This window comes from Charadrius vociferus, unplaced genomic scaffold (genome assembly GCF_000708025.1).
Source record: "Charadrius vociferus isolate BGI_N301 unplaced genomic scaffold, ASM70802v2 scaffold134, whole genome shotgun sequence".
NCBI classification, from domain to species: Eukaryota; Metazoa; Chordata; class Aves; order Charadriiformes; family Charadriidae; genus Charadrius; species Charadrius vociferus.
In genome coordinates this window covers 7,183,930-7,208,957 of record NW_009648333.1, presented here as the reverse complement: position 1 = coordinate 7,208,957, position 25,028 = coordinate 7,183,930, and the positions used below count along the sequence as shown (strand labels likewise).

The 25,028-nt window shown below is 35.3% G+C and overlaps 1 protein-coding gene across 1 annotated transcript in view; it reads right to left on the bottom strand.

The window, feature by feature from the left end:
* The window catches only part of TUSC3 (tumor suppressor candidate 3), a 101,889-nt gene that overhangs the window by 49,810 nt on the left and 27,051 nt on the right, over window positions 1-25,028 (bottom strand). Inside the window, exons 4-7 of the mRNA XM_009885042.1 lie at window positions 24,457-24,574; window positions 21,909-22,049; window positions 21,180-21,320; window positions 11,224-11,313 (exon numbers count right to left, since the gene is read on the bottom strand). Coding sequence (XP_009883344.1) covers window positions 11,224-11,313; window positions 21,180-21,320; window positions 21,909-22,049; window positions 24,457-24,574 — 490 coding nt within the window. The remainder of the gene's footprint in view (window positions 1-11,223; window positions 11,314-21,179; window positions 21,321-21,908; window positions 22,050-24,456; window positions 24,575-25,028) is intronic.

The following is a 25,028-nucleotide window of genomic DNA, read 5'->3' as shown; positions in this document are numbered from 1 at the left end:
CAAGATTCACACACTGTAATACTTAAAAATACGATAGAAAATCCACACTTAAATTTTGTTATGCACAAAGGACACAATATATTTTAAAATTCTTATTATGACACATTAATAGCATTTAGGTATTAACTTTTATAGTTTCTCAGTTGAGAAAAATCTTGATTTGATAACTACACATAAATCATATCAATCTTACCTCTACAAGACCTAAAGTAAGTCAAGATGTAAAATTGAAGAATTATTTTATTTTTTTTTGTGAATTTGAGTTAGCTATTCATTACATACAGAATCCCCTTATAACACATTATTAAAAATTTCTTCTCAACACAAAAATTGTTTTACAAATTTGGAATGAAAAAAGCAGTTTACCTTTTGGGAGTCATATTTTCTAAACTTTCATTCAAAGCGGCATTTTTACTGTCATTAGAAAATTACAAGGTTGAAGAGGAAAGACCTTCAACTCAAGTAGACTCTTCAGAAAATATATTTTCTCATCTGACATACAGTCTAGCAACACTTTAAAAGTATAAAGCAAAGCAGGCAGCAAAGCATTTAACTCAAGATTCTGAGCAGCCTACTGAGGTTTGGCCTTTTCAAGGAATACAGGAAAAGACCAGCACAGAGCTACTAAGAAAAAAGCAGACATGACCCAAAGCTCTATCTGGCTGTCCTTCATATATACGTATATTATCAGCAAATAGATATACATTCATTTGATGATGCATCAGCAGGCTATATCTGGTAAAATGTAAGACATGCCTTCTCCTAGAAACAGGGACATCAGATACAAATCTGTGACTGAAGTGTCTTCATGGAAGCAGAGACTCCTGCTCAACATCACCTTTCATATCAGAACAACTTTCAAAATTTGACTAGAAGAATACCACCATTCCTGATGCAAAGATGCTTATGTTGAGCTGCTGAGGACTCAAAGGCTATGCTTATATTAGTGAGTTGTGTATACTAATTCTCGAAACCCAATATCCACACTATACACATCTCAAGTGGTTCTACTTCACACTAGTTCCTCTTTGGTCCGATGGACTGAACAAACCAGTAGCAGCTGGGAGTGTACTGGCTGAGCTCCTGAAGTCCACCTTCTGCCTTCATTTCATCCAAAAGGATCATAGTCCCTGTGCCCTCTGTAACGTGAACCAGAGTTTAGAAGGTAGGAATAAAGAGCATCCCTTATCTGAACTAAGCACTGGTGTGGGTGAACCCACAGAAAAATGGAAATGGAAAGATAAGCTGAGCTTCAGAGGAACATTTCAGGCTTTGGAGGAAGAGAACAAGGTCAAGAGATAACTAAGACCCCACTTATGGGGAAGGATATTATAAAGTTGAAGAACTGAAGAGCATTCAGAAAAAGAACTCATGCTAGATTGGAGACTAATTTTCTAGATAGAACTGAAACAGATACTACTAACAGCAGACCTCAATGATTGGGTATGTGACACCTGGTAGATTCTGTCCTTAGTTACCCACCAGTTCAACAAGAAGCAATATTTTAAGCACACTTTTCATAGAAAAAAGGAGCCCTGTAAAGACACAGGAAGGAGAAAATAATTTCAGATAAAATGACATGAGTTGACTCAGCAAATTAAACTGGAAAAATTAATAGTAACACATTTAAAACTTTCAATTCAAGATTTTTACATTTCATAAGAGTTCAACTGAAACTAAAAAATAATGAGAAGTCATCTACACTAGAAAGATTTGCTGAATTGAATGAGTCAGAGACTAACAGTTTAAGTTTCTTAAACTATCTTGAATCTGTATCCCCCACATCTTAAAAATAAAGAAATAAATTAGTGACCTTTCAGGGAAGGATTCCAGATCTAACCAATTAATAATTCTAAATTGAATACAATGAACAACCAGAGCTTAGAAAGAATGGGAAGAGATTGACTAGCAAATACATTTCCCTCTTCAAAGGTCTAGAAGCTTAGCAATAAAATGAAAGCTGTCAGGAGGTAAGCTGACTAATGCCCTGCAAATGAAATGAAAACAGATAGTTTATATTTCAACTATTAAAAAAGAGAAAAGGCAAAAAAATTAATAGGCATTAAAGAGTGGTAATGACCCGATCTCTGAATTCTTTTTTCAGCAATGCTTATGATGAATAAAAGGGATACAAGGGTCCACAGCTGACAGAATGCATCTATACCACATACAAAGTTGAAGGAACACTCAAAAAGCAGAATTCCAAAACTAGTACATAAATCTTAAAACCTAGTAGCAATTCTATTTTTTTTTACGTATGTATTCTAGCCAAGTCTGAGCGTGCTAATGTAAATCCATAGAACAGCATACATAGAATGGAAACACGTTCTGGAAGGAAGGAAGGAAGTTAGATTTCAAGAACATGAAATGCTTCTGAATAAACTTTGAAGTGAAGACCAATTAAACATATGAAGGAACATGAAAAATGAAATTAAATACAGCACACATTCCAAAGAGATAGATACCAGATTCGTCAAGCACAATCTCTTTCTTAAGGTAATTAATCCTCTTGACAAAGAAAATGTGCTACTACTTATCTGCACTTTGGCAATTCATTCTGTTACATATAAAGCTGGAGAAAAATGGGTTTGGAACAAACACTATAAGCAGGTTGAATAACTGGCTCAATGGGAGACAGAATAGGCTGTTAAAAACACATAAAGGAACTCTAGATCTTGGGACTAATTTATTAAGTTTCAAGTGGATGACTTGAGTGCAAAAATAGGTACTAATGAATTCAGCTGATGCCAGCAAGGAACTGAGGAAAAACACACCACTACATTACACGGGAAGAAATGAAGGTTATACGCTTCAAAAGTCAGAAGGATTTCCACAAATTATGTTCTCGTCATCTGAAAAGAACTCAGCCAGAAAAAAAGTATCCACTATATAAGCACAGGCTGAATATGATCCATTATTGTGATCTGCCTATTAAAAAAATAAGTCAAAATCAAGGTACGAAGTATTGCATCTGCAATCCACCCAACAATTAAAATAAGTTCCATTTGAATACAAAAGGTGGTACAACAGCACTGTAAAACAAGTCTGAGAGAAAATCTTAATTAAAAGTCAAAGATTTTGATAAGAGGCACTCGCCCACGACTGGACAATGTACAAGGGCCCTCCCACTGCTCTGCACTCACACACTATGAACTAAGCATTAAAGTTAATTGCTGGATCAGAGCTATATGAAACAGTGTAGATGGTCAAATGCAAAAAAAAAGGAAAAAAGGGACAAAGGAGAAGGAAAAAAAACTCAAACCAGTATTATACATTTGGAGTGAACTTGCTAACTTGCAGTATAGTTATGTTAATAACCCAACCTTACAGCATTCTTTAACTCTCAAAGGGAACCAGTTCCACTGAAAAGAGGCTCATTTTAAAGACCTTAAATGTATCAGCAGGCAGGTGGACTGGTCACCTATACCAGTAAAATCCAGGATTCTGCTGGAAATTGTTTCTGGTTTTGTTTTGGGGTGGTTTTTTTTTCATTTTTTTTTTTCTCCAGTTGTCCTTTTCTTTTTCAAATTGCTGTTGTCTGTTTCCTATTTCAGTTGTGCTATTTTCAAGATTCATTCTACCCTGTGTTCTACCAGCTATCTTTTGGGGAAGGTATGTTCTTCAATTTATAGAGAAAATAATCCTCTGAGTTACAGTGGTTTGGATGTCTCTCTAATCTATTTCTTCTACAGCTTTTTCCTCAGCTTTCAAGAGGTTTGTTCGGAGGCATTTCAATTGCTTGTTTTTCAGTAGAGGAAGCTTTCCAATATTTTAGTAGGGTTAGGAAAACGGGAAATTAAACAAACAGTAGAAAAAGACAGAAATACAAATTACAGACTGTGTACTGTTTCTATTTTTCCAGTTATTCAAGGATTGCAAAATATTTGAAGGCCTGAATTTAACACAGTGTTTTGAAGGGATGAGAGGGATCCGGTGGAAAGACCACAGCAGCAGACACACTACAGTCCCTCTGTGAGTACTACCTAAAGTGGCATATACATTCAATATCATGCCCTTGTGGTTCTGTATTTTCTAGAGATTCTATGAATGCCTTCTTTTATCTGACAGGGACTACTCAGTCTGATTAATATAAACTACAGATTTATGAATGTACAAAAGGAACAGGAAGATTATTTTGTTTGGATTTTTTTTTTTTTTTTAAGAACAGTGATTGTTAAAAAAAAGAAAAATCATAAACCAAATTCTTCTTTCATTCCATTGACCCATATTAGAAGTGTGAAGGGCTGGTAAATGCAGACAACTTCCCTCTTTTAAATGATAATGCTATTTTCTTTAAATGTAGAGCACTCTGCTATGCTAAACGACCTCAAGACCTGTGAACACAAGGGAGGTTATCTCCTGGTTTTATTTATTGCTCAAAACCTAGATTTGTAAGACTTTCAGTGAAGAATTCTTTTAAATTTGCACTGTATCTAAAGTTAAAGTGCTCCAGCCTTTAACAGCTTTCATATAAATATTAATGATAGACTTTTAAGTGGAACAGTGAAAAATGCCTCCTCTTTTCAGTATAAGCAAGCAGTACAGTATTTCTAATAAATGTGAAGGTTTAATTCTTTAAATATTGAATACTAAAGAAAATGCAAAGTACCTTAAATCTGCTACTCAACCCACTTCTATGCATCATATTAGTTTGATGTAAGATGCCTTTAAAACGTTTAAAGAGCAGATCAATCAGTTGTGCTATGCAGAAGTAAAATCTCCTACATAGTGGTGTAGACCAACTTTTTTAACACATACACATGGTAGTTCTGCAACGGCATTTTAAGCAGAAGACAGAAGTTTGTTTGTCTAAAGAGTAGTGAAAAATGAAAGTAATTCCTTGTTCTAAAGCTTGTGTAAAGCCCACTCCTTTTGTGAACTTGTTTCTCAACAATGTGGACATAGAGAGAGTTTGAATCCTGACCAGCAGTCAGAAAGAAGTTAAATTCTCTTTTCCTCATCCTTCAAGGAAGATGAACAGAGCAGTCCGAAAACAATAATTCTCTTTCAAACAATTTTCAGACTTTTTAGATATATATAGCCACAGCAAGACAATTGAGTTAGCAATCTCTTCTTCTACATATAAGTATTGATAATGTAACAGCCATTTAAGCTATCCTTGTGAGCAAAATCTAATTGAACTAATATAAAAATAATTAAATAAATTGAACTTTTCACCAGGATCCTAAATTATAAGACTACAGTTACTGTATATTCTAGAGAATCCCAAGAGTTTAGGGTGAATTTGTCCTTTGGACATAACAGAACAGCAGAAAGCTTTAATGTTAATAACAGATGCTGTATGGCATTTCTGATGACATAAGCATTATAGACTTAATGAGTATATTCTAACAATTTTGAAACAGGTTTTATATTTTCAAGATATATTGTAATGAGGAGTACTGAGATGATGTAAGTACATCCATATGTTCCGATTCTTTTATAATTACAGCCATAGTAATAAACAGAAGTACACTACCAACCAATGATCATTAGACAAATAAACTGTATACATTAATTTGAGAAATGCAAAAAATCAGGAAACAAGTTCCTTCCTTTATTTAAAGATTCTCATTGTTTGTTCTCAAGCTAGACCAAATTTTGTTTCTGCTATTGAAGCATTACTCTGCCAAAAGAAAAATGAATGCATACATGTACTTTGGATATGATTTTCAAACGTGCTTTGAATAGGTCTACTGTTATAAAAATCAGTGCTAATTTTACCACTGACTTGGAAGAGAAAAAAAGCCACCAAAACCTAAACAAACAAAAAAACCTGTTTAACCTAGTAGTCAACTCTTGCCTTTACCAGGGCACCTACTCTCATATTCTGCTTATATGTAAAACCTTCCCAAGTACCACTTTATTCTATTTTGATTTTAGTATAGAAATAGTTTTTGCCTATTACAGCACAATATCTGAAGCCAGAACTAGTTCCTCAGCTGCCTTGGTTCAGACTCAGTTGAATTCTTACCTAGTTATGCTGCTAGGGGTTTTTTCCCCCCCTTACCTAAGAATAGGACACGTCTAAGACTCAATCTGAGAGGTACAAAGAATGGTAGTGATGGTATCATGATCCTTGCGAATGTTCATAATGCTTCAAAAGAATATGTAAGGAAAATAATGAAAGCAGGTATGTGTGCCTGTCCCTCATGACATTATCTACAACATATGGGTGTCAACATATATAAATAAAAATTAAAAAAAGCAATTCTTATGAATGATTCAAAGAACAGAAAACCAAAAACCATAGATATCCTGCCGTTTAATGTCCAGGACTTCAGAGAAACATTAGATATGTAAAAGTTGGGATGTATAGTATGACCCTATTTGAGGCTTAGAAGAACAATCTGCAAGTACAATCAAAATTTTTAGTTTACATTTTAACTTAGTCTGTGTGTCATCTTCTATTGTTTCTTCCTTCAGGAACAGACAGTAAACATGAAAAGTTAGCCAAAGAAAGGAATTAATGTTGGCACCAGATCTAGACAAAAAAAAAAAAAAAAATCAGAATAATTTGTTTCCATAAAAACGTACAAAAAGCATTTGATAATTATCAAAATATCAAGTAGCAAATAACTGTTGCCTTGCAAATTAAAAAAAAAAAGTATCAAAAGTTCCTTATATTCAATTAAAAAATAACCACCAAAAAAAAAAAGAATAACCAAAATAAAAAGGTATCTCTCTGAACTGGAGATTATGGGCAAATTAGTCCATGAAGGACTGTCTGAAATATGCTGCTTCATTTACATTAACACACTCAAACGCATTTTTCTTCTCTTGACATTGTTCACAGGCATAAGAGATATCTAATCTGTTACGCTGAAATGACAGCATTAGAGCTTACGAGCAAAATTACATGGAGAGGCAAGAGCTCTCCAACAGAAAAATGCACCACATCTATAACTCTAGAAGGCTCTGCAGGATAGGAAATATTTTGATACTTGCTTAGTAATTCACAAGACAATTCCCAACAGCTGAAATTTTACTTCAGCAAAAGCAACATCTGCAATCTGGTACTATAGATTGTCTTTCTGCGGGGAAGAGGAAAGATTCACAAAATAATCCATCTAAAGTAGTGAAAGACTGTGCTGTGGAATAGGGAAAATATGGTAAAGTTCTTTCCTCTGTTCTCCCCCAGTCTCAAAATGGTTGAAAACATGCAAGATTTTAGAAGAAAATAAACATGCTTAAGTTGTTCAGTAGGTACTGGAAGACTGTCTGCACAGCTCTATACAGAGAACAGAATCTATACAGAGAAAAATCGCCGTGACTACTCCAGGCTCAATGTTTTCTCATTTCCAGCGCCGATATTGCAGTGGTACCGTAATAGTGCTACTGCCACTTAAGCAAAGGTACGCAGTCAGGAGCTCTGAAATGGTATACTGCTGGGCTAAGCCTAGTTTTATTAAAGTCAGTGTTAAATACTACTTAAGAACTCAGTTAATTCACCTGTAACTGAAGAGAAGGATAAAATTTACCTAGACTGTTCTTGAAAGGAATAAAAAAAGAGACAAAAATAAATTAAAAGGTAAAATTAAAAGAATGACGTGGATGGTCAAACACAGGAACAGGTTGGGGAATCTCTAACCATGGAGACATTCAAAATTCGCTTAGACAAAGTCCTGAGCAACCTGACCAGCTTTGAGCAAGCAGCTGGACTAGACGATCTTCAGAGGTACCTTCCAATCAAAATCATTTTACTAGAAAAGACTCTTATCTTTTAACATCTACACAACTAGTAAAGTCCCGGAAGACAGAAAAACTCGATTCCCACCTGGCACTCAAGCTGGGTTTAAGAAAATGGCTCTTCTTCTAGTGGTAACAGAACAACATAAAGAGTGTTTTCCTTTGTGTCATTCTCGGGTTTTGTCTTTAAAAAAATGTCTATTTTTCTGTATTGCATTATGAATCTATCTTCAGGTACTTCATGACTTCACATATTTGAGGTGTCCCTGACTTCTGACATAAAAAGAGCTGTTCTGTACAGAACAGTCGTTCTTTCAAATGAAGCTAAATTTCTTCTGGGAGCCCATCTCTGCTTAGCCAAAGGTGGACGGGGGAGGGGGGAAAGGAGGAGCGTGTGTTTGCTGAAAGTGGTATCCGTCAATTAAAATTGGATTTCTGTTGTTACAGGCAGCAATTAAAATCTATACCTTCTTATATTTTATTGGATTTTATCATGACAGACTACTTGCTGCCTGATTATTTGTCTATAATCTGGTTTTAGGTAATAGGAACATGTTCCATCTTTACTCAGCCAAAACTACACTACTTGCAAAACAATGGTACCACCTGAGCTTTTACAGCTTGTATGCTTCAAGAATTCACTATCTTAAGAATTTAGAGGTTCTAATGCCTCATCTGAGCAAGCCTTTTTTCATGACCATTTTCCTACCTCCTTTTCTTCCCACAATAAAAAAGGGTACAAAATATTGTGTAAAGGGTTCCTTTTTCTGATATCAAGGTAGAAACATGTGTTATACAGAAAGTTATGGAAATACCAACTACGATCACTGTTGCAATCTCAAAAATTAGCACTGATGTCTTATACAGGTTAATAGTTTTCCCAACACTAGTTTAGATACAATGTTGCCCATTTGTTAACGTGCTGGTCTGTTAATAGAATTAAGACTGTTTCATACTAGTTCTACATCTCACACTGCCAATTGTTAGGGTTTTTGACTAAATCAAGACAGACGTTTAGTTTAAAGGCTTGAGAAACCCTTTACTAGTTGCAGCTTCTGAGTAGACTCACTGCTTTGATGACCACAGGAAAGCCGTTTCATTAAATACACTCATAAACTAAATAACCGACTTCTCACTTCTATCAAGCATATTAATATAAATAATTGGCTAGTCCAATAAAATATTAACAAGTATTTTCAATAGCACCATGATTATGACTATTGTTGATAGATGCACCAAAACTCTACAGCTAGTACAGAACTGAACCACTAACTCCTATTAAATAAGAAAAGCTAAACATTAGTAAATTTGAACCTAACAATTAAACAATTAAGCTTGGTGAGCTATTCTATGCATCTTCTTAAAAACAGAATTTTACATGGTAAGACTGTTAACAACATTTCAAAGTATTACATGCAAGTAATCATTGTACAAAATTTGGAATTGGTACTAAATCCTAGACATTGGAAAGAAAGTGATGAGTTAAATTTTTCATCCAGATGTAAAGACAGCAGTTGCTAACTTAATGCAGGATCATGTTACAGTGAATTATCATGGTTGAATAAATCTAACAGAAGTGTTAGATAAGCACTTTTATGACTTCAAATTCACAGGAACATAGATAAGTGCCAGAAAAAGGAAACAGGAAAATATTCAATAGTGTTACTTGAAGGAAAAAAGAAAAAAAAAAAAAGTGAAGTAAAATAGGTAAAGTTTTACAGAATCCTTACTAAGCTTCTAACACTGGTGAAAACCAGAGCTTTGCATTACAACTATAGTGGTCAGTGATACTCTAAATAAATCAGGAACTTGGTGATCCTGCACCTATACTTCTTTACTTCTTAGAATCTAACTGGTTTTACTTACTGACACAGACATAGCTCCAAGGGGGTGTAAGTACTGACACATATGACCAAGGAAAGACAGGTGACTCAGAGGCAGCAAATAACTTACCTGAAATCACATAATGGAGCAAAACCAGAAAAGAAGGTATGTGTGTTGACTAACGCAGTAGGTTAGTAACTAGAACTTAAAATCATCTCTACTCTTATTTTCATTATTTAGTTGTCTATGTTAACAGTCCCAAACTAGTAACTTTTCAGACATTCAGATAGGATACGAGGAGTTCACCCTTTAAAAACTAAAGACAAGATGGAACAAATTCAGGAACAATTAAAAGGGTATTTTTAAATCATTTAATGTAGTCTGTACTTCAGACACAGGTCTTTAAGAAGGGCAATGTGTATAAAACTGGATATGGTAAAGACTAATTTGTCACAAACGGTGCTTTTTTCTATGCCGTTTTCTCCTTTCTGTCACTCTGTAGGAAAACATCATAAATTTAATACTGCAAGGCAGTAACGAAAAACTCTAATTTTTATAAACACAGTGTTTTACAGAGATTATTTATTACATTATCAGTTCTATTTCTGCACAACAAAGTTGACAGATGGAATCACGTCATTTTATGGCATCAATATGCTGCTACATTCCTGATAAAAAGCAAGCTGGTAATCAAATTCAAAGCATCGGGTTTTTTTGCTCCTTCAGTTAAGGTATGGCACAAAGGGAGCTTTGAATATTTTTTTTTCTTTAAGCCATAAGCCAGTCTCCTCTAACCAGTGACAGTCAGAATTGAAAATTGCTCGATAAGCCACTAGTCGTGAAAAAACTTCCTGACCACTAAGTTCACTGCAAGTTTTGTAATTGCCATCCCAACCACTTGCTTGAAAAGTGGTAAACAACAAAGAGTGGTAGAAACTACCCAAGGTACTCTTTACCTTCCCAGTAGGCAAAGAGAATTTATCCTTCTGTACTCTGATGAACACTTGCTAATTTGTGAGCAAGAAGGAAAAAGTAAGAGAATGCCTTCAAAGACGGCAGTAGCAGGATATAACAGTAATTTTGACAGTAATCAACTAATGGTAACTTCTTAGTAAAGCTGATAAAGAATTTAAATAGGAAGAGTAAAAAGATATAGGAAAACACATTCCATAAAGTTTAGTGGAATAGTTACAGGCACAATGGGAAAAAGCATGTGAGAAATACAAAGCACATGAAAATATTTTCCATCTCCTTTTGGAACTAAAATGGTCAAGAAAAAGTAAGATAAGAGGTTACACACCTCTAATGTTTGTGTAAATGGAGCCTGGAAAGGAGAAAAAAAACAAACCTGCTTTTCACCTTGTGAGGGAGCATATTTCTACAAAACCACACCATATCCATTTATCTTTGGACAGCAGAGTTTATGTGATCTGGAACATTTTATAACACATTCACTACAGCTGGGAACCGCATGGAGAGAATTTTGAAAAACATGGTCGCTCGTTTCATTCCTCAAATCAAAGATGGTGGAACTTTTTCAAAATCTGAAATGACTAAAACAGACTCTGCTTGCAACTAAAGACTCATGACTCTGGCACACTGTCATACGGTGCTACAGAACTGCAATTATTTGCTATAGCAGACTCACTGTAGGGAGTGACTCTATGTATAATATTTCCCCTTGAAATAAAATTAAAAGAATCAACTCACCACTTGACCATTCTGAGGATTTTTATGTGCATACGGGGGTCCACGGATGTGATTCCACATTTGACCAGATGTCATAGCAAACACAACGCACTAGAAAAAAATAGAAAAACAATATACTTTTATTTACCCAGAGGAAATGAATAGAAAACGATTCTGCTGGTGATGTTTGGTTTAGATACATAATTGTTTACTTAACCACATACAGTATCTACCTCTATTTGACTTTTAGGATAGGGTTTTCAGATGTGTTACTCTCATAAAATTCTTAATGACTTCTGCTAGAAATGAGTTAGCTCAAGACAGAGATTTTCAAAATCTCACTTGAAATAATCCTGTCTGTATGTGCACTTGGAATTGCAACATTTACACGCCTATATGGCAAAAAGCACTGATAGCAGTAGAAGGCATTCATTGCAAATATTCTGCAAGCTAGTGTTTGAGATTTATATAACATTTCATGAAGTTATTTCTGTCTCTAATCTAATATAAATATTTAGCTTAACTGTTGGCTTTCAGATGTATGAAATGATACATAAAACCATAAAAAGAATCCAATTATTTAAAAAAAGTCTGTCCCATTTTATGAAATTCTCATTGCGTGTCCTATATGACTGATTCATTTTAGCTGTGACAAATAACAGTTGAGTTGATAGAAAAGTGAAACTCCCTATGGAATGAAGTGCCGAGTTAGGTTAGGGATATATGAAAACTGTAAAAATGGACATTAATTCTTGCAGAAGGTCATACCGCAGAATCTATGTGACAAATATCATAGTCACAGCAAGAGTCATTTTGATGATCTTAAAGATGAAAATATAGTATCCTTTGATTACCAAATGAGAAAAACTGAAATGTTTTTTTACAGTTTTTACATATACATTCATTACAGTTTTTACATATACATTCATTTTTAGTGTACATCAATATTCCCACCAGCACAGTGCAGTCATAGTGATGGGCCTACAGGAAAGATGGGGAAGGACTCTTCATCAGGGAGCATAGTGATAGGACAAGGGGTAATGGTTTTAAACTGAAGGAGGGGAGATTCAGATTAGATGTTAGGAAGAAATTCTTCACTGTGAGGGAGGTGAGACACTGGCCCAGGTTGCCCAGAGAAGCTGTGGCTGCCCCATCCCTGGAGGTGTTCAAGGTCAGGCTGGATGGGGCTTGGAGCAACCTGGGCTGGTGGGAGGTGTCCCTGCCCAGGGCAGGGGGGGTTGGATGGAGATGATCTATAAGGTCCCTTCCAACCCAAACCATTCTATGATGACTCTATGACCATCATAGAATGATCAATTAAATCAATGATGATTTAAGCAGATGAATCACAAATGTAAAAATTCATACCATGATGGTTAACTAAACCAGGGTTTACTAAATCCCTTTAAAGTATTTTTTTTAAAGAACGTTAAGTAACACATGTGTGAGATAAATGTAAGGTAGTGTAGCTCTGTACCCCCACGTATGGAGCATTGCCAACGCTAGCAATACGATTTGAACAAACTTAGAAATGTCTTAGGACTGAATCTTGTCAGGCTTTATCCAAATCTGTCTTGGCTTTCTGGGATTCTTTTTTTAACTTGTTTAGCTGAAACAGCAATTTTTCCAAAAACCAGGTGGCTACACCTAGTTTACATTACTTTTGTTCATCTTTGCACAGCATAATAATTTATTTTTTTTTCTACTCTATTTAGGATGAAATAATTATGACCAACATAATGATGTAGTTTAGGCACGGGATGATAGCAGAGACGACAAAAGCGGAAACACAGGATGTAGTGTACCAGTATGGAATGATAAGAAAGGGGGCACAGGATTACACTGGAGACCCCAAGCCTAAAAATATGACACCAATGGTGAATTAAAGACACACAGACATGGGAGCTGGTCAAAACCAGTTTTAGGGATAATAAAGAGAACAAAGGACAGGCATCTAATGTATGTGAGACAATCCCCATTTACCCAGTAAATTTTGATGTAAAATGCAGTTGCAGATCAGTGAAAGAATGACAAAGAGTAAAAGTAGTCCCAAGTGGACCCCAGAGCAAGGAGGAAGAAAGCAGCAGCACCATGCTCCTCCCAGAAAAGAACCTGGAATGCTGACAACTCACCACCACAGCACCCCCTCGCCCCAAACCGAAGCCAATGAATGATCTCAAGATCCAGAGAGAAACACTGGAAGAGTAACCATAACATGAGAGAAAGGGAAACATACTGGGAAGTGTGTGCATAACAGTTTTAATTGTGCTGTTATTAGGAAGACTTTTTGCGCTTGTACTAGAAAGAGAAAGAAAATAATAAAAAATACATTTTCATATCCAGTTTAATAATAATTCTTTGTAGTAGTGTTAAGATTTCAATCACAATAAGAACAGATCCTTGGCTTTAAATATAAGGTTTCATTTTGCCCTTAACAGGATTTCGAGTGTAACAGTATAGTAATTAATATGGCAGATGAAAGAATACTGGTAGTGATTATTAGCAAATGGATTATGTTTTAATTAATTTAATTAATAATATGCAAATAAGTGAAAAGGATATATGCTTCCATTGCTGGAAAAGGGTAACAGATAGTTATTTCTATACCTTGCAGATTGCAGAGAAACTTATACTGCAATTTGTGTGATGAATCACACAAGAGAGCTCATGTGAAAGTACAGAAGTGTAGAAACTGAAGATGTGGGTAACAAAAGTGAGGTAAAAGATATTTTGAAAGGCCAAAAGTCAGCTGAAAATTAAAACATCAGAAGAGAACAGATGCATAGACTGCACCAACTGTGGTTCTCTGAAAGTGAGTTTTCCATGAAAAGTCATTTTACTAATTCTTAAATTACTGTATTTAATTCACATTCTCTAGGGTGAAATCTGCTTCTATATGGAACGATTAAAAAAAACCCACCTCAATTTATATACAGTCATATAACAGATAAATCTCTCAAATTACTGTAGATCTTCAATGCTTGCCAATACAAATATACTGTCTCACAACATGGTAATGTCTAACAAAAACATATCCAGGAGGCGCAATAGTGGGGAGAAACAAATTCCAAGTATTAATATTATTGAAAAGGAAAGAGTTAACAATATGATTGTTTATCCTGAAGGCATCTTTCATATTCTTCCAGTTCAGACTGTCAGTGACCAACAAAACTAATTTAGTACACCACATCCTGGATCTGCCATGATTTCCTCCCATCATACACCTCTTTACTGTGTATTTCAAAAGGACCTGAGCCAGAAAACATTCTCCAGCTTATTCCTTGGCCTCTTCCACTCTTCATCTATTTTAATAGTCCTAAGAAGAGAGCGTTTCCATCATAGCCTTTAAGCAAGCATTTGGTATACTACAGATAGCACTTGACATTCAAGCTCAGTTTGCTGTGTTTATATTCCCCTATTACAGTCATCTGGGTGAAAAAAACCCACAAACCAACACCCAAACATTGGAAACTACAAACACCATAGTTTCCATAGGATCCCATGCTTTGGGATACAAAATTTCCAAAATATTTCGTTTGCTCACCATTACTGTGAGTTGGAATTTTCCCGGATAAAACTTCACCCACGAATAAGCAGCTTACAACATGTGATTAATGACTTCATATTTACTTTACGGGTTTATATGGTATTTGTTTCAATGGAACAATTCATATGCAGAGAAATGGCCCCTTTCTGCAGTTTTCTTGGATCTTGTCAAAGTACAAAGGATGAAAACTGGATAACAGGAGAAGATTCAAGCTGAGGCAGTTTTCTCTGAGCACTTAGAAAGATTTTCAACTCCACTTATCCAGAATGGAATCTGTACTTCAGCAGTTCTATGGAGAAGAGTACCACAGACACCCCTTTCATCCACCTGCCCCCTTCTTTCTCCTTGTCAGACTCCAAGAATGCCACTTTAACTGCTGCATGCCACCTGAATTATCAGGGGAGTTCAACGTTTAGCTATTTTAAGAGCTTCCAGATTTAGGTAGCTTATTCTGCATCCAAATAATAAAAGCAAACAGAGTAAATCTACATTATTGGCTGGTGTAGTATAGCGAGGGAAGGAACAATGATTTGCTACAACACATTATGGTTCCAGGACAAAACGTCCATAGGATGTCTTCAGTGGCAATGAAGTTCACCCCTCTTACCAATCCTAGGCGAGTACACTGTATGTGTAGACAGGACCAGAGCTCAAGGACCTTATTAACAAATTGCAAGTGGTGCTTTCTTGATGTCTTCCCAGTGCCTTCGTTTCGCTAAGGGGGAGACTGCTTCGACCTCACCCGTGGTGCACTGGTGGGTGTACCACAAGGCTCCTAAGAACGGACTCAAGGTAAATAAACACCAAGAGCCCCACCAGAACACTGAATTGCGAGCAAGACACAACTTTACAGTTACATGGGCAGAATTTCTTGACTGTTCTTGGTCTTACAAGCTTTGTCAAATGGTTTGGGTTTAATACGTTACTTTCTCACAGGCATAAGTTTTGTTTAACGCTATCTGCCAGTTTATCAAACAAAATTACTGGAGAATTAAAAAGCCATTTTGTACGCATTTGAAGCGAAGCTTCCTAATTGCAGATACTATACAAAGCTGATCATAAGATTTCTTTCTGCAAGTTTAAAACCCAGAACGGGGCAAATACTTTGTACCATAAGAAAAAGTAATGAAATTCTAGATTCATGTACAAATATAGTTAAATTCAAGCACACTTTCAAAAAAAAAAAAAGGGGGGGGGGGGCAGACACAGTCAGCCAGTTCTGTGCTTAATTTCTATACTGTTTTGTATATGTAAGTTTTAGCCATTTCACAATTATTATTTTAAAGAAATGTAATCCTTTCTATCCAGTTTAACTTTGCTTTTTTACTCAACAAAGGCTACGGAGCAGCAGGTCTGGACTCAATTTCTAAATAACAATTCATCACTTACTAGAATTTCCAATAAGAGATACACAATTCAAGGACAGGGAGTACAACACAGAAGCAGAGAGAATGGGGTTTTGTATCTTTAAAAGGTACTCTGCATCTCTAAAACCTCTAACGATGGGAAGAAAAGGAAACTAATAACCTGCATTTATTGCTGTTCTTTTGAGATGTTTATCTACCCACATAGAAGAGTCTGACTAGGTCTAGCTGTATCTTTGAATAAGACACATTACTTTTTTTATCCTCCTTCCCAGAAGAGGGTAAAGAAGCCACTAGAAGCCATGATACCCTTCAAGCTCTTTTGGAGCAATAACTGATGATGAATGTACTGTACGGTATAGGTACTCTGGAGTGTATCAGCACAGAACACATTTCTCATAACCATTAACTGTTACAACAACAGTAAACACATGCTTTGTCTCCTCATACAAGAGACTTGACATATTTTGCTCAGTAGAGTCAACTCCTAGGCCTTTGAATCTGAGCACAGACTTTGCCTTCCCAGATTCCACATGTATAAATGCAAAGCTGAAATATACACGTAAAAGAAAACTGAAAATTACATGCAGAAACCCACAGTGGAAAGCCTAGTAAAGAAAAAGCTTTTAAAAGCCCTCTAGTAGCTCACATTCAAGCCAACTGAACAAGTAAACTCTCAGCACCAGTACTGTTGTCTAAAATGTAGCAATTCCTTATCTAAAATGTTAGAAATTTGTCCAGTTTATACCATCTGACCTTTTATTCTCTCTACTTAAGAAATGAAGAGTGTTGACAAGAATCTGAATTGCTTCTTGTTATCAGTATAAAAGGACAGGACTCTGCAAACATCTAAGGACTGAAGTCCTTCCTTATCTCTGTACTAGCACGTCAGAGGGAAAAATATCCATAGATGAATAGGAGGATTTGAATTAAAGTCTAAAATAATCTAGGGGATAAATTTTGGATGTGATCTCAAAAGACATCTTTTGGGATATGATGTACCGTGACTCAGTCATCCTGGTTTGGCATTCTAACAGTCTTCTGGGTAATATTGCAAGTAAAAATGCCTAAGACCTACAAGATACTACCAGACTGCAGTGCTTCAATGACTGGATGAAACCACTAATAGCATTGCTGTGGCACAGTCTAATGTTGAAGACAAAAACAATTCAACAGTCTTGTGTGAATTGGTATTGGAATCAATGTGTGAGATGAAAGCTCTGGTCTTGCTTTTGAAAGTATCAAAACCATTAGATAGATCACTAAAAATTGTATTCCTAAATACTCTTCTAAAACAGCGCTGGAAATATTACCTATGAGACAACTTTTTGGTATCAATGTAGATATTAAAAATTCAGCCGACATTTCTGGGATCCTCTGTTCTCCTGCCAGTAAAACCAGCAGAGGCACTTTATGTGGACAATTTTTTTCTAATTTTTACGAACAGATCATTCAATCAGGCAGAGAGGCACTGCCCGGTTTTCCTTTAAATAAAAAGGATCCAACATTTGGGAACATAATAGCTCTTCAGAACAACGAAGCTCTAAAAAAACCAAGGAAAAGAAAACAAGAGATTTGTCTGATTGCAATGATACAGTTTTCAGTTACTGAATTCCAGGATATCTATGAAAGAATTTCAGTTGAAATTAAACATAATATTTTCCATATAGTTAATGAATACTGGCTACCTAACAGTACAACACTTCCCCCCAAAACAATGAAAGCCCAAAACTAAAGCTTTTAGAAAAAAAGCTCCTGTGCTTTCTCAGTCCTGCAACACCTGTAAAAAACATCAATAAGGAACAAAGTAATTTCCAATACTCTTGTCAAAAACTTGGGCTTCCAGTATTTTTTATGCATCTTGTCAGGCTTTCCCTGTTTAATTTGTTTTTTCAAGTTCAAAAAGGAAAAAATATTCCTGAGGAATATAATTCTTTAAAATTAAGTATTTATCAGTTATTTATACCCCTCATAAAATCATTTTATTAGGCATGACTCGCTCCCCTTAACTAGATACCATGTTCTCCATTTTTCCTTCAATGAGCTTTTATGAAAAAAGAAGTTCTAAGTTTTACTGGTAGAAAAAAGCACCATGTAAGAGAATCATAACTACACAATACCTTAGAATGAATACATTAATGACTGCCCATTTTCTTCTACGGATCTTGACATATTCTAGTCATTTTACAGAACTGAGGTCATCTGTGCAAAAGTCTGCAATCTGGAGCCCCTGCTGATTCCACCAGAAGGAACTTATAACATTAACTTGCATGTTCATGTAGGTCTGAATAAAACCGAAATGACTTGTGGTAACTGCATGACCTCTGCTAAAACATCATTTTGCATTACGGGGCTTTCACAACATTGTGAAGGCAAAAGAACAGTAACAATTGAAAACTCGAAGCATCGCCTCAACGCCATGATTAATTGCTATACAATTTCAGATATAAGACCTTTTCTAAAACATCCTCTAAGTGCTATTCATTTTTAAAGTAAACAGAATTTTACAGGAAATGGTATTAGCAATAACAATAAATGGCATTAATGCCATCTTAATTCCTTTAAACTCTATTATTTCTTGTCAATACAATCAAGATGATGACAATTACTGAACGGCATTAATACTATTTCTTGAAATGTTTGATCACATGTCCACATTTGGACATTGACCCTGTCCACTGGAGTTCAGTTGAATGTGATTATAAGTTACATTCAGATGTAAAATGTCCAGCTCCTGCTAAGGAGAACAGCAAATATTTTAAGAATTGATGTTTTAATTTTCTTAATTTAATTAGGAAGTTAAGTATATCTTCAAATATTTTTTGAATACAGATTGTAACAAAATGATTCTTGGTTCGAAGAACTGATTTTTAACCCCTGCAAGACAAAGCACACAATTGTCCCAAACATTCAAACATTAAACTTCTGATCTGAAAACCTAAAGTATGAAACTGGAATAAAATTGCTGTCTCCAGAGACACACTGCACGGTTAAACAAAGGAAAGACCACTGATTACATATCTTTATTTGATTTTTGACACAAACATGTAATTTGGTGTGCTAATTATTGTTTTACTGAGGTGATCTCTAGAGATTACGAGTCCAAAAATGTTAGGCTGATACATATCAAACTTTCTAGTGGCAGTGTATCTTTAAAAAGTATTATCATTGAAAAATACTGGTAATCTAGAAAAATATATGGAACTAAATATGACAGACTTATTTGGGAAGGGAACTGTCAAAACTCTGTGCTAGAGCTCAGGATACTCCAATGACACCCTGGAACAAAGAAGACATTCTGCCCCTGGCTCTCTGGATCAAAAGGAAACATCATTCTACTTGAAATCTTGTCCTGTTGGTGGTTTATTCGAAATCTTGTTCTTTATGCCTTCCTCAATGTACAGGGTAGACTAACAAACCGCTTAAACAAAGAATGTATGCCATGTACACTAGCAGGAAATGCTATGATAGCACAGGAGAGAAACAGCATTATCAGTAGCCGTTATTCAAGAGTAATGCCAAATATTAAGGAACTCTGAACAAAGAGCTTGCTTTAAGATCTTGTTAATCATTTAGATATAAAAATGAACTAGAGACCAATGGGTACTAGGGAACTTCATCTTTGAACTCATTTAATAAAGGCTGCCAACGAGCCCATCAGCTAAAAGTGTCAGAAAAGAAGGTATCTTCTGATATTGTTGAATTGGAGAAAAACAGCAAAACATCAACACGACGTGTCTTTGAAAAGGCAAAACCAATTATAGGATATATCAGTAACCTACTTCCAGTAGAGCTAAAATAGACAGAATCATAGAATAACCCAGGTTGGAAGGGACCTCAAAAGACCACCTGGTCCAGGCTTTCATGGGAAAGAGAGCCTAGATGAGAAATGAAATATGAAAGCTGCTGCACAAGTAAACTCATATTCCATCTACAATCCTAGTCGTATGCTTTCAAGAAAGGTTCATTCAGATTGGCGCAAGCTGAGAAAAAGTCTTCAAAATGATGAAGCGAATAGATAACCATTTACATGGAAAAAGAAGAAAAGCTTGGCTTATGTTGTACAAAATACATGGATAATTTTTTTAAAAGCACTGTTCCCAATTAGTATATTGTTAATACAGAAGGAAGGAGCTCTATTAAGCTGTAAAATGTTGGATTGTACTTGATAAACCTAGACTCCATGTCCCTGAAAATTAAGCCTTTGATGCCTCTTCTCAGATTTTTCCTCTTCTGTCAGTCACAATGATGGCAGAGTAACGAACACTAATTGATACACCTTAACCGTCATCTACCATCCTTGCATGCTATTTCCTATCTAAGACTGAGACAGCTGACTATGGGGCACAGCCCATATTTTTCATCAGTCTACTCAGTTATTTGAAAACCATGATATAAACAAACACATTGCAATACATAGTTAAGCATATTAAACCTTAAATCATTATTTATGGCCGTGAGGGTTTAGGTGACTAATATTTCAGACTATTGGCTAGTTTTAGAATTTCCTCAGAGTTCCTATAAGATCATCCTGTTCTCATTTAGGTTAATAGTGGAATGTTAAGGTCAGTACTACTGAAAACAGTTTTTGAAAGAATTCCACCTTTTTCTATGTTTCTTAGTTCTTTTATCATTTTCTTACAAACATATAAAAGCTTCTGTTACTTTTCTTAACCTTTCATTACTCTAAAGCGATACAGTCTGACATTAATATCCACACTAAACTAATGATAACATTACCGCATATACAGAAAAGTTGAAAGTTGAATGACAGCAGGGAACATTAGTAACACTTTATTGGAAATATTTTCTTGTTAAAGTTCAAACAAAAATCTGCAGCTAACCAGCAGAGAATTTGCTAATTTTCAGTGAATCACTCATAGTAACTGATACACACTGCTTATGAGAATGAGCCCCAAAATCTAGATTATTAATCTTTGTCTGATAGTACTGTTCCGAACAATGTATTAATGCAATGGTTTTTAATTTACTATGCAAGTAATGAAGTCACATTTGCTAAGATAAGAAACTAATAAAAAGCATATTAGTAAGGAAAATCTGCGTACCAGAGCTGCCATGGCCCAGCCAGTTTTGTTGTAGATGAACTCTAAGTTATTTCTTCGCAGATATAACAAGCCACCAACAAGAGACACCAGAAGAGCCAGTGCAATTGTACCAGAATAGTTAGGAGGTCTGAACACTCTAATCTGGAAAAGACAAATGCAAATACATATCAGAAATAAATGCATACACACAGATCACCTACCATATAAACAAACAGGGAGCATGTGAAATCTGTTTTCATGGCAGAAAGACTAATCCCTAAAGGTATACTTAAATAAGAAAAAATGTTACGTCCTTTAAGAAGCACATAATGTGAAAAAAGTTTTAAGCATCATTTTTAACTGTTCAGCTCCAAAACAGTATTTCTTCAACAGATTTGCTGGTCATGTCAGGAGCAGCTGCTTTGGATCTATCTGTTCTGTATATAGTTTTCCAAAGCACATTTTACTCATTAACAACTAATTATCACAATATGACTGCTTGTTTTCATCCAGAATAAGAGTACATAAAATATAACAGAGTAAGAACGGAGTATAACCTGCAAACTGCAGAAGTTACCACAAGCATCATGACTATATTTCTTTTTTTTTTTTATTTTTTTTTTTAACGTGTTCTAGAACCTACACATGAGGAAAGAAGAAGTATTAAGGAAAGACAGAATTTGTCATCAGGCTGTCTCAGACGACAAAGATACATTTGGCTTCAACTTTTAAAATTGTCGAAAGACTTACATGAACATCTGTTCTGTCAGCTATCCATTTAGCTAGCTGCTCAGCTGCAAATCCGATTCTCTGCAGGTCAAATGTATCAGCTCTCTTGGGTTTACCTTTTGGAGGAAAATGCATGAAAGTCGGGGCAGAGTTCATATTCAGCTATAAAACCAGGAGAAATAGAAGAAAAAAAATTAGTAACTATATCCTCAAAAATGTTTACCCTTTGTGTATAAGACAACACAAATCTAACTAGCATTAAAAATATTATTTGCCTCCATATGTTACTCTTATACATCTTCATGTATAAGAAGAGTGCAAAAAGAGTGGTCAGGGTATTCCTTCCCGTAGATTCTTTGGGATGTTTAATTAATCAGAGTATTTCACCCACAAGCTTTTCTGAGGAAGCTATCTTACGCTTTCAAGTTCTCACACGCTGGAAGAACTTCCCTGTAATTAGTGAAACAGAGACCCCTACACCCATCCAACCTATTAAAGTATATTAGGTAATCATTCTGGGGGAGAAGAAGTGTTCAAACAGCTTGATGTTGTTTCTCTTGCCTAGCTCTCACCAAGCCATAGTTAACTAAACTATTCATCTAGCCTTCCACTGGCTTCAGGACAGACTATCCACTAGCGACCAGACTTTTTTTTTGAATCCAGAAATCCCTAAATAATTAGCTTAGACTACACAACTTGCCCTGGAAATTACATGACTGTTAATGCATGTCTTGGTGCCACTGGAACTATTCACAGTATATCAAAAAAGTCAAGGGTGGTAAACAAATAGATTTACATTTACATTTGCCACTTTAAATTTTGACTTCACCTTTGCAAGGTGGTATAGGAGGATATCATTTTACTATATAAAATTCCTCCATATTCAGTCCATCTCAGAAATAGTGCAATAAAACACTTGGAAAAAATGAAAATGAACATAAACAAAATCAGGGGAAATACTTAGAGATTATGCAATATGGAGATCTCCAAATAACAAATGCAGAGTAAACTTGTTTCATTCCTGCCAAATGAGTTTTATTACATTACCAAAACATAATATTTAAAGTACAGAACTGAACTTATCAATAGAAATCACCAGCTATGAAAATATTTTCCATCTACACAAAAAAATAGCTCTGTTCTTTAGTGAGCTGATTTGGAAATAAAATAATATTCTGAGAAAGGCAAAGACAAATGTTGTGAAATAGTTTAATAAAATATTTTGTAAGATACAGAAACCTTTGAGATGCAGAAACCTTCTGACATCGTATAGAGTTTGGGGGCAGTTGGTCTGCAACTACTTTGTCATTTCTCTACAAACAGAGTGAAAGCTGAAAGATTGAAGTCAAGTTACTTTTTTGGGGTGGTGTCTTTTTTTTGCTATGGCATCAGTACTACATAACTTTTTTTGCACACGTAAACAGAAGGTCAGAACTACATTTCCCTCAAATCCATCTTCAAATGGTCATTAGTATCACTTATTCTTAACACTGTGTTTCTCCAAGATAGTCAAAAACTTACATATTTTCATCTATTTTGGTCTTTTACGTGACTTTACATGCATACAACCTGAAATAAACCAAATCTGTGCCATTTTACCCAAGGAACAAGTTGGACTAGACTATTCTAATAGGTATTGATTGGCTTAAGGCAAGATCAAACAACATAGTTTATATTATTGCAACCATGTAGGATAACATAAGATGATTTTAAAGCTTATTTGAACTAAAAATTTTAAAGCAAAATCTTAAACCATTAATAACCGTTCTTTACACAATACATTCTAAGGTGTCAATTGGAAGCAAAAATATCTACTAAACACTGTAATTAAACTTTTTAAATTAAGTGTTTTTAAAATAAATGTTAAACCTTTTTCCTGAAAATTTTAAACCACACATTTCACCAAAAGGTGGTTAAAAATACAAAGAACTTCAAAACTTGTCACTCCTTTTAATCTGCATTTTTTGCTTCAATCAATAGACAAATATTAGAGAAAAGCACGTCAGTATTAATTTTCAAGGGATGTATTTTGCCTTGACCACTCAATCCAAGAGGGAGCCTTGGACTGTTCTCCAACAATTGATTTTTCACTCAGCCACTACGTAAAAGTCTTCTCTTTTCCCTGAAGAGCTTCCAGACAAATACAAATATTACTGGAGTTGAAGAATATTTTATTATATAAAAGAAATTAAAAGGCTCTTTTAGTTAAGAGCTTTTTTCCCCTTAGAGATAAAATACAGGAAATCTTTAAATGCAAATGTTAGTTGCATCGTACTTAGTTCTAAAAAATGACATTAACAATAGGTTGAAAAAAATCGCATACATATCATGTCATCTATAACTAAACATGATAAACTATACTTAGAAAATACTAGAAGTGGCTATTTGTATAATCTGTCTTCACTAATGTCATAGAAACCACAGCGCCTGGTGTTTTTAACCAGGTAAAATTTGTATACAAATCACAGAGGTACACATCTACACACAGAAAATCATTTGTCTGGTATCGTTTGGCAAATCAACATTTAGTTCTAAAAATTAAGAATGTTTTACAGTATCCAACATTTACCTGTTGAAAAACATCTGCCCCTTCATCATAATCCACTATTGTGAAAAACAGTTTGTTTGAAAAAGCAGATGAATAGCGCCATGAATTAGCCAGCACTTGATATTCTTCATTAGCTTGCCTGTCAAGGAAAAGAAACAAACGTCCATTCGCTGGCAAAAAAAGATTCTATAACCAGTTGCAGAGGTTAGATGAATTGCACTTGCAGTATGATTCTCAACACCCATATTATCAGTTAAAAATGTTTCAGCTAGTTATGCAGCTCCTTGCTTCAAACTTGCCTTCTCCAAAATTAAAAATGTGTTAACTCAAACTATACCAGAGATGTCGCAAGGTGCTGTTAACAAAAAGTAACGTTTTCCATATTTAAGCCTCAGAAACCAGGAGTGGCCAGTGTCATACAAATCTGCTAACAGGTCTGTGCAAGGAGATGCTTACGTGGCCCTTGAGTACGGTGTCAGGATTTACTGCCTGAAGACAGCTGCGCATAAGGAATTCTGAAAGTAGGGGAAAACTAACACAGGAATGCAACAGTAGTCATCTTCCTAAAAGAGCAGAGCCATGGAAAGAGCCAT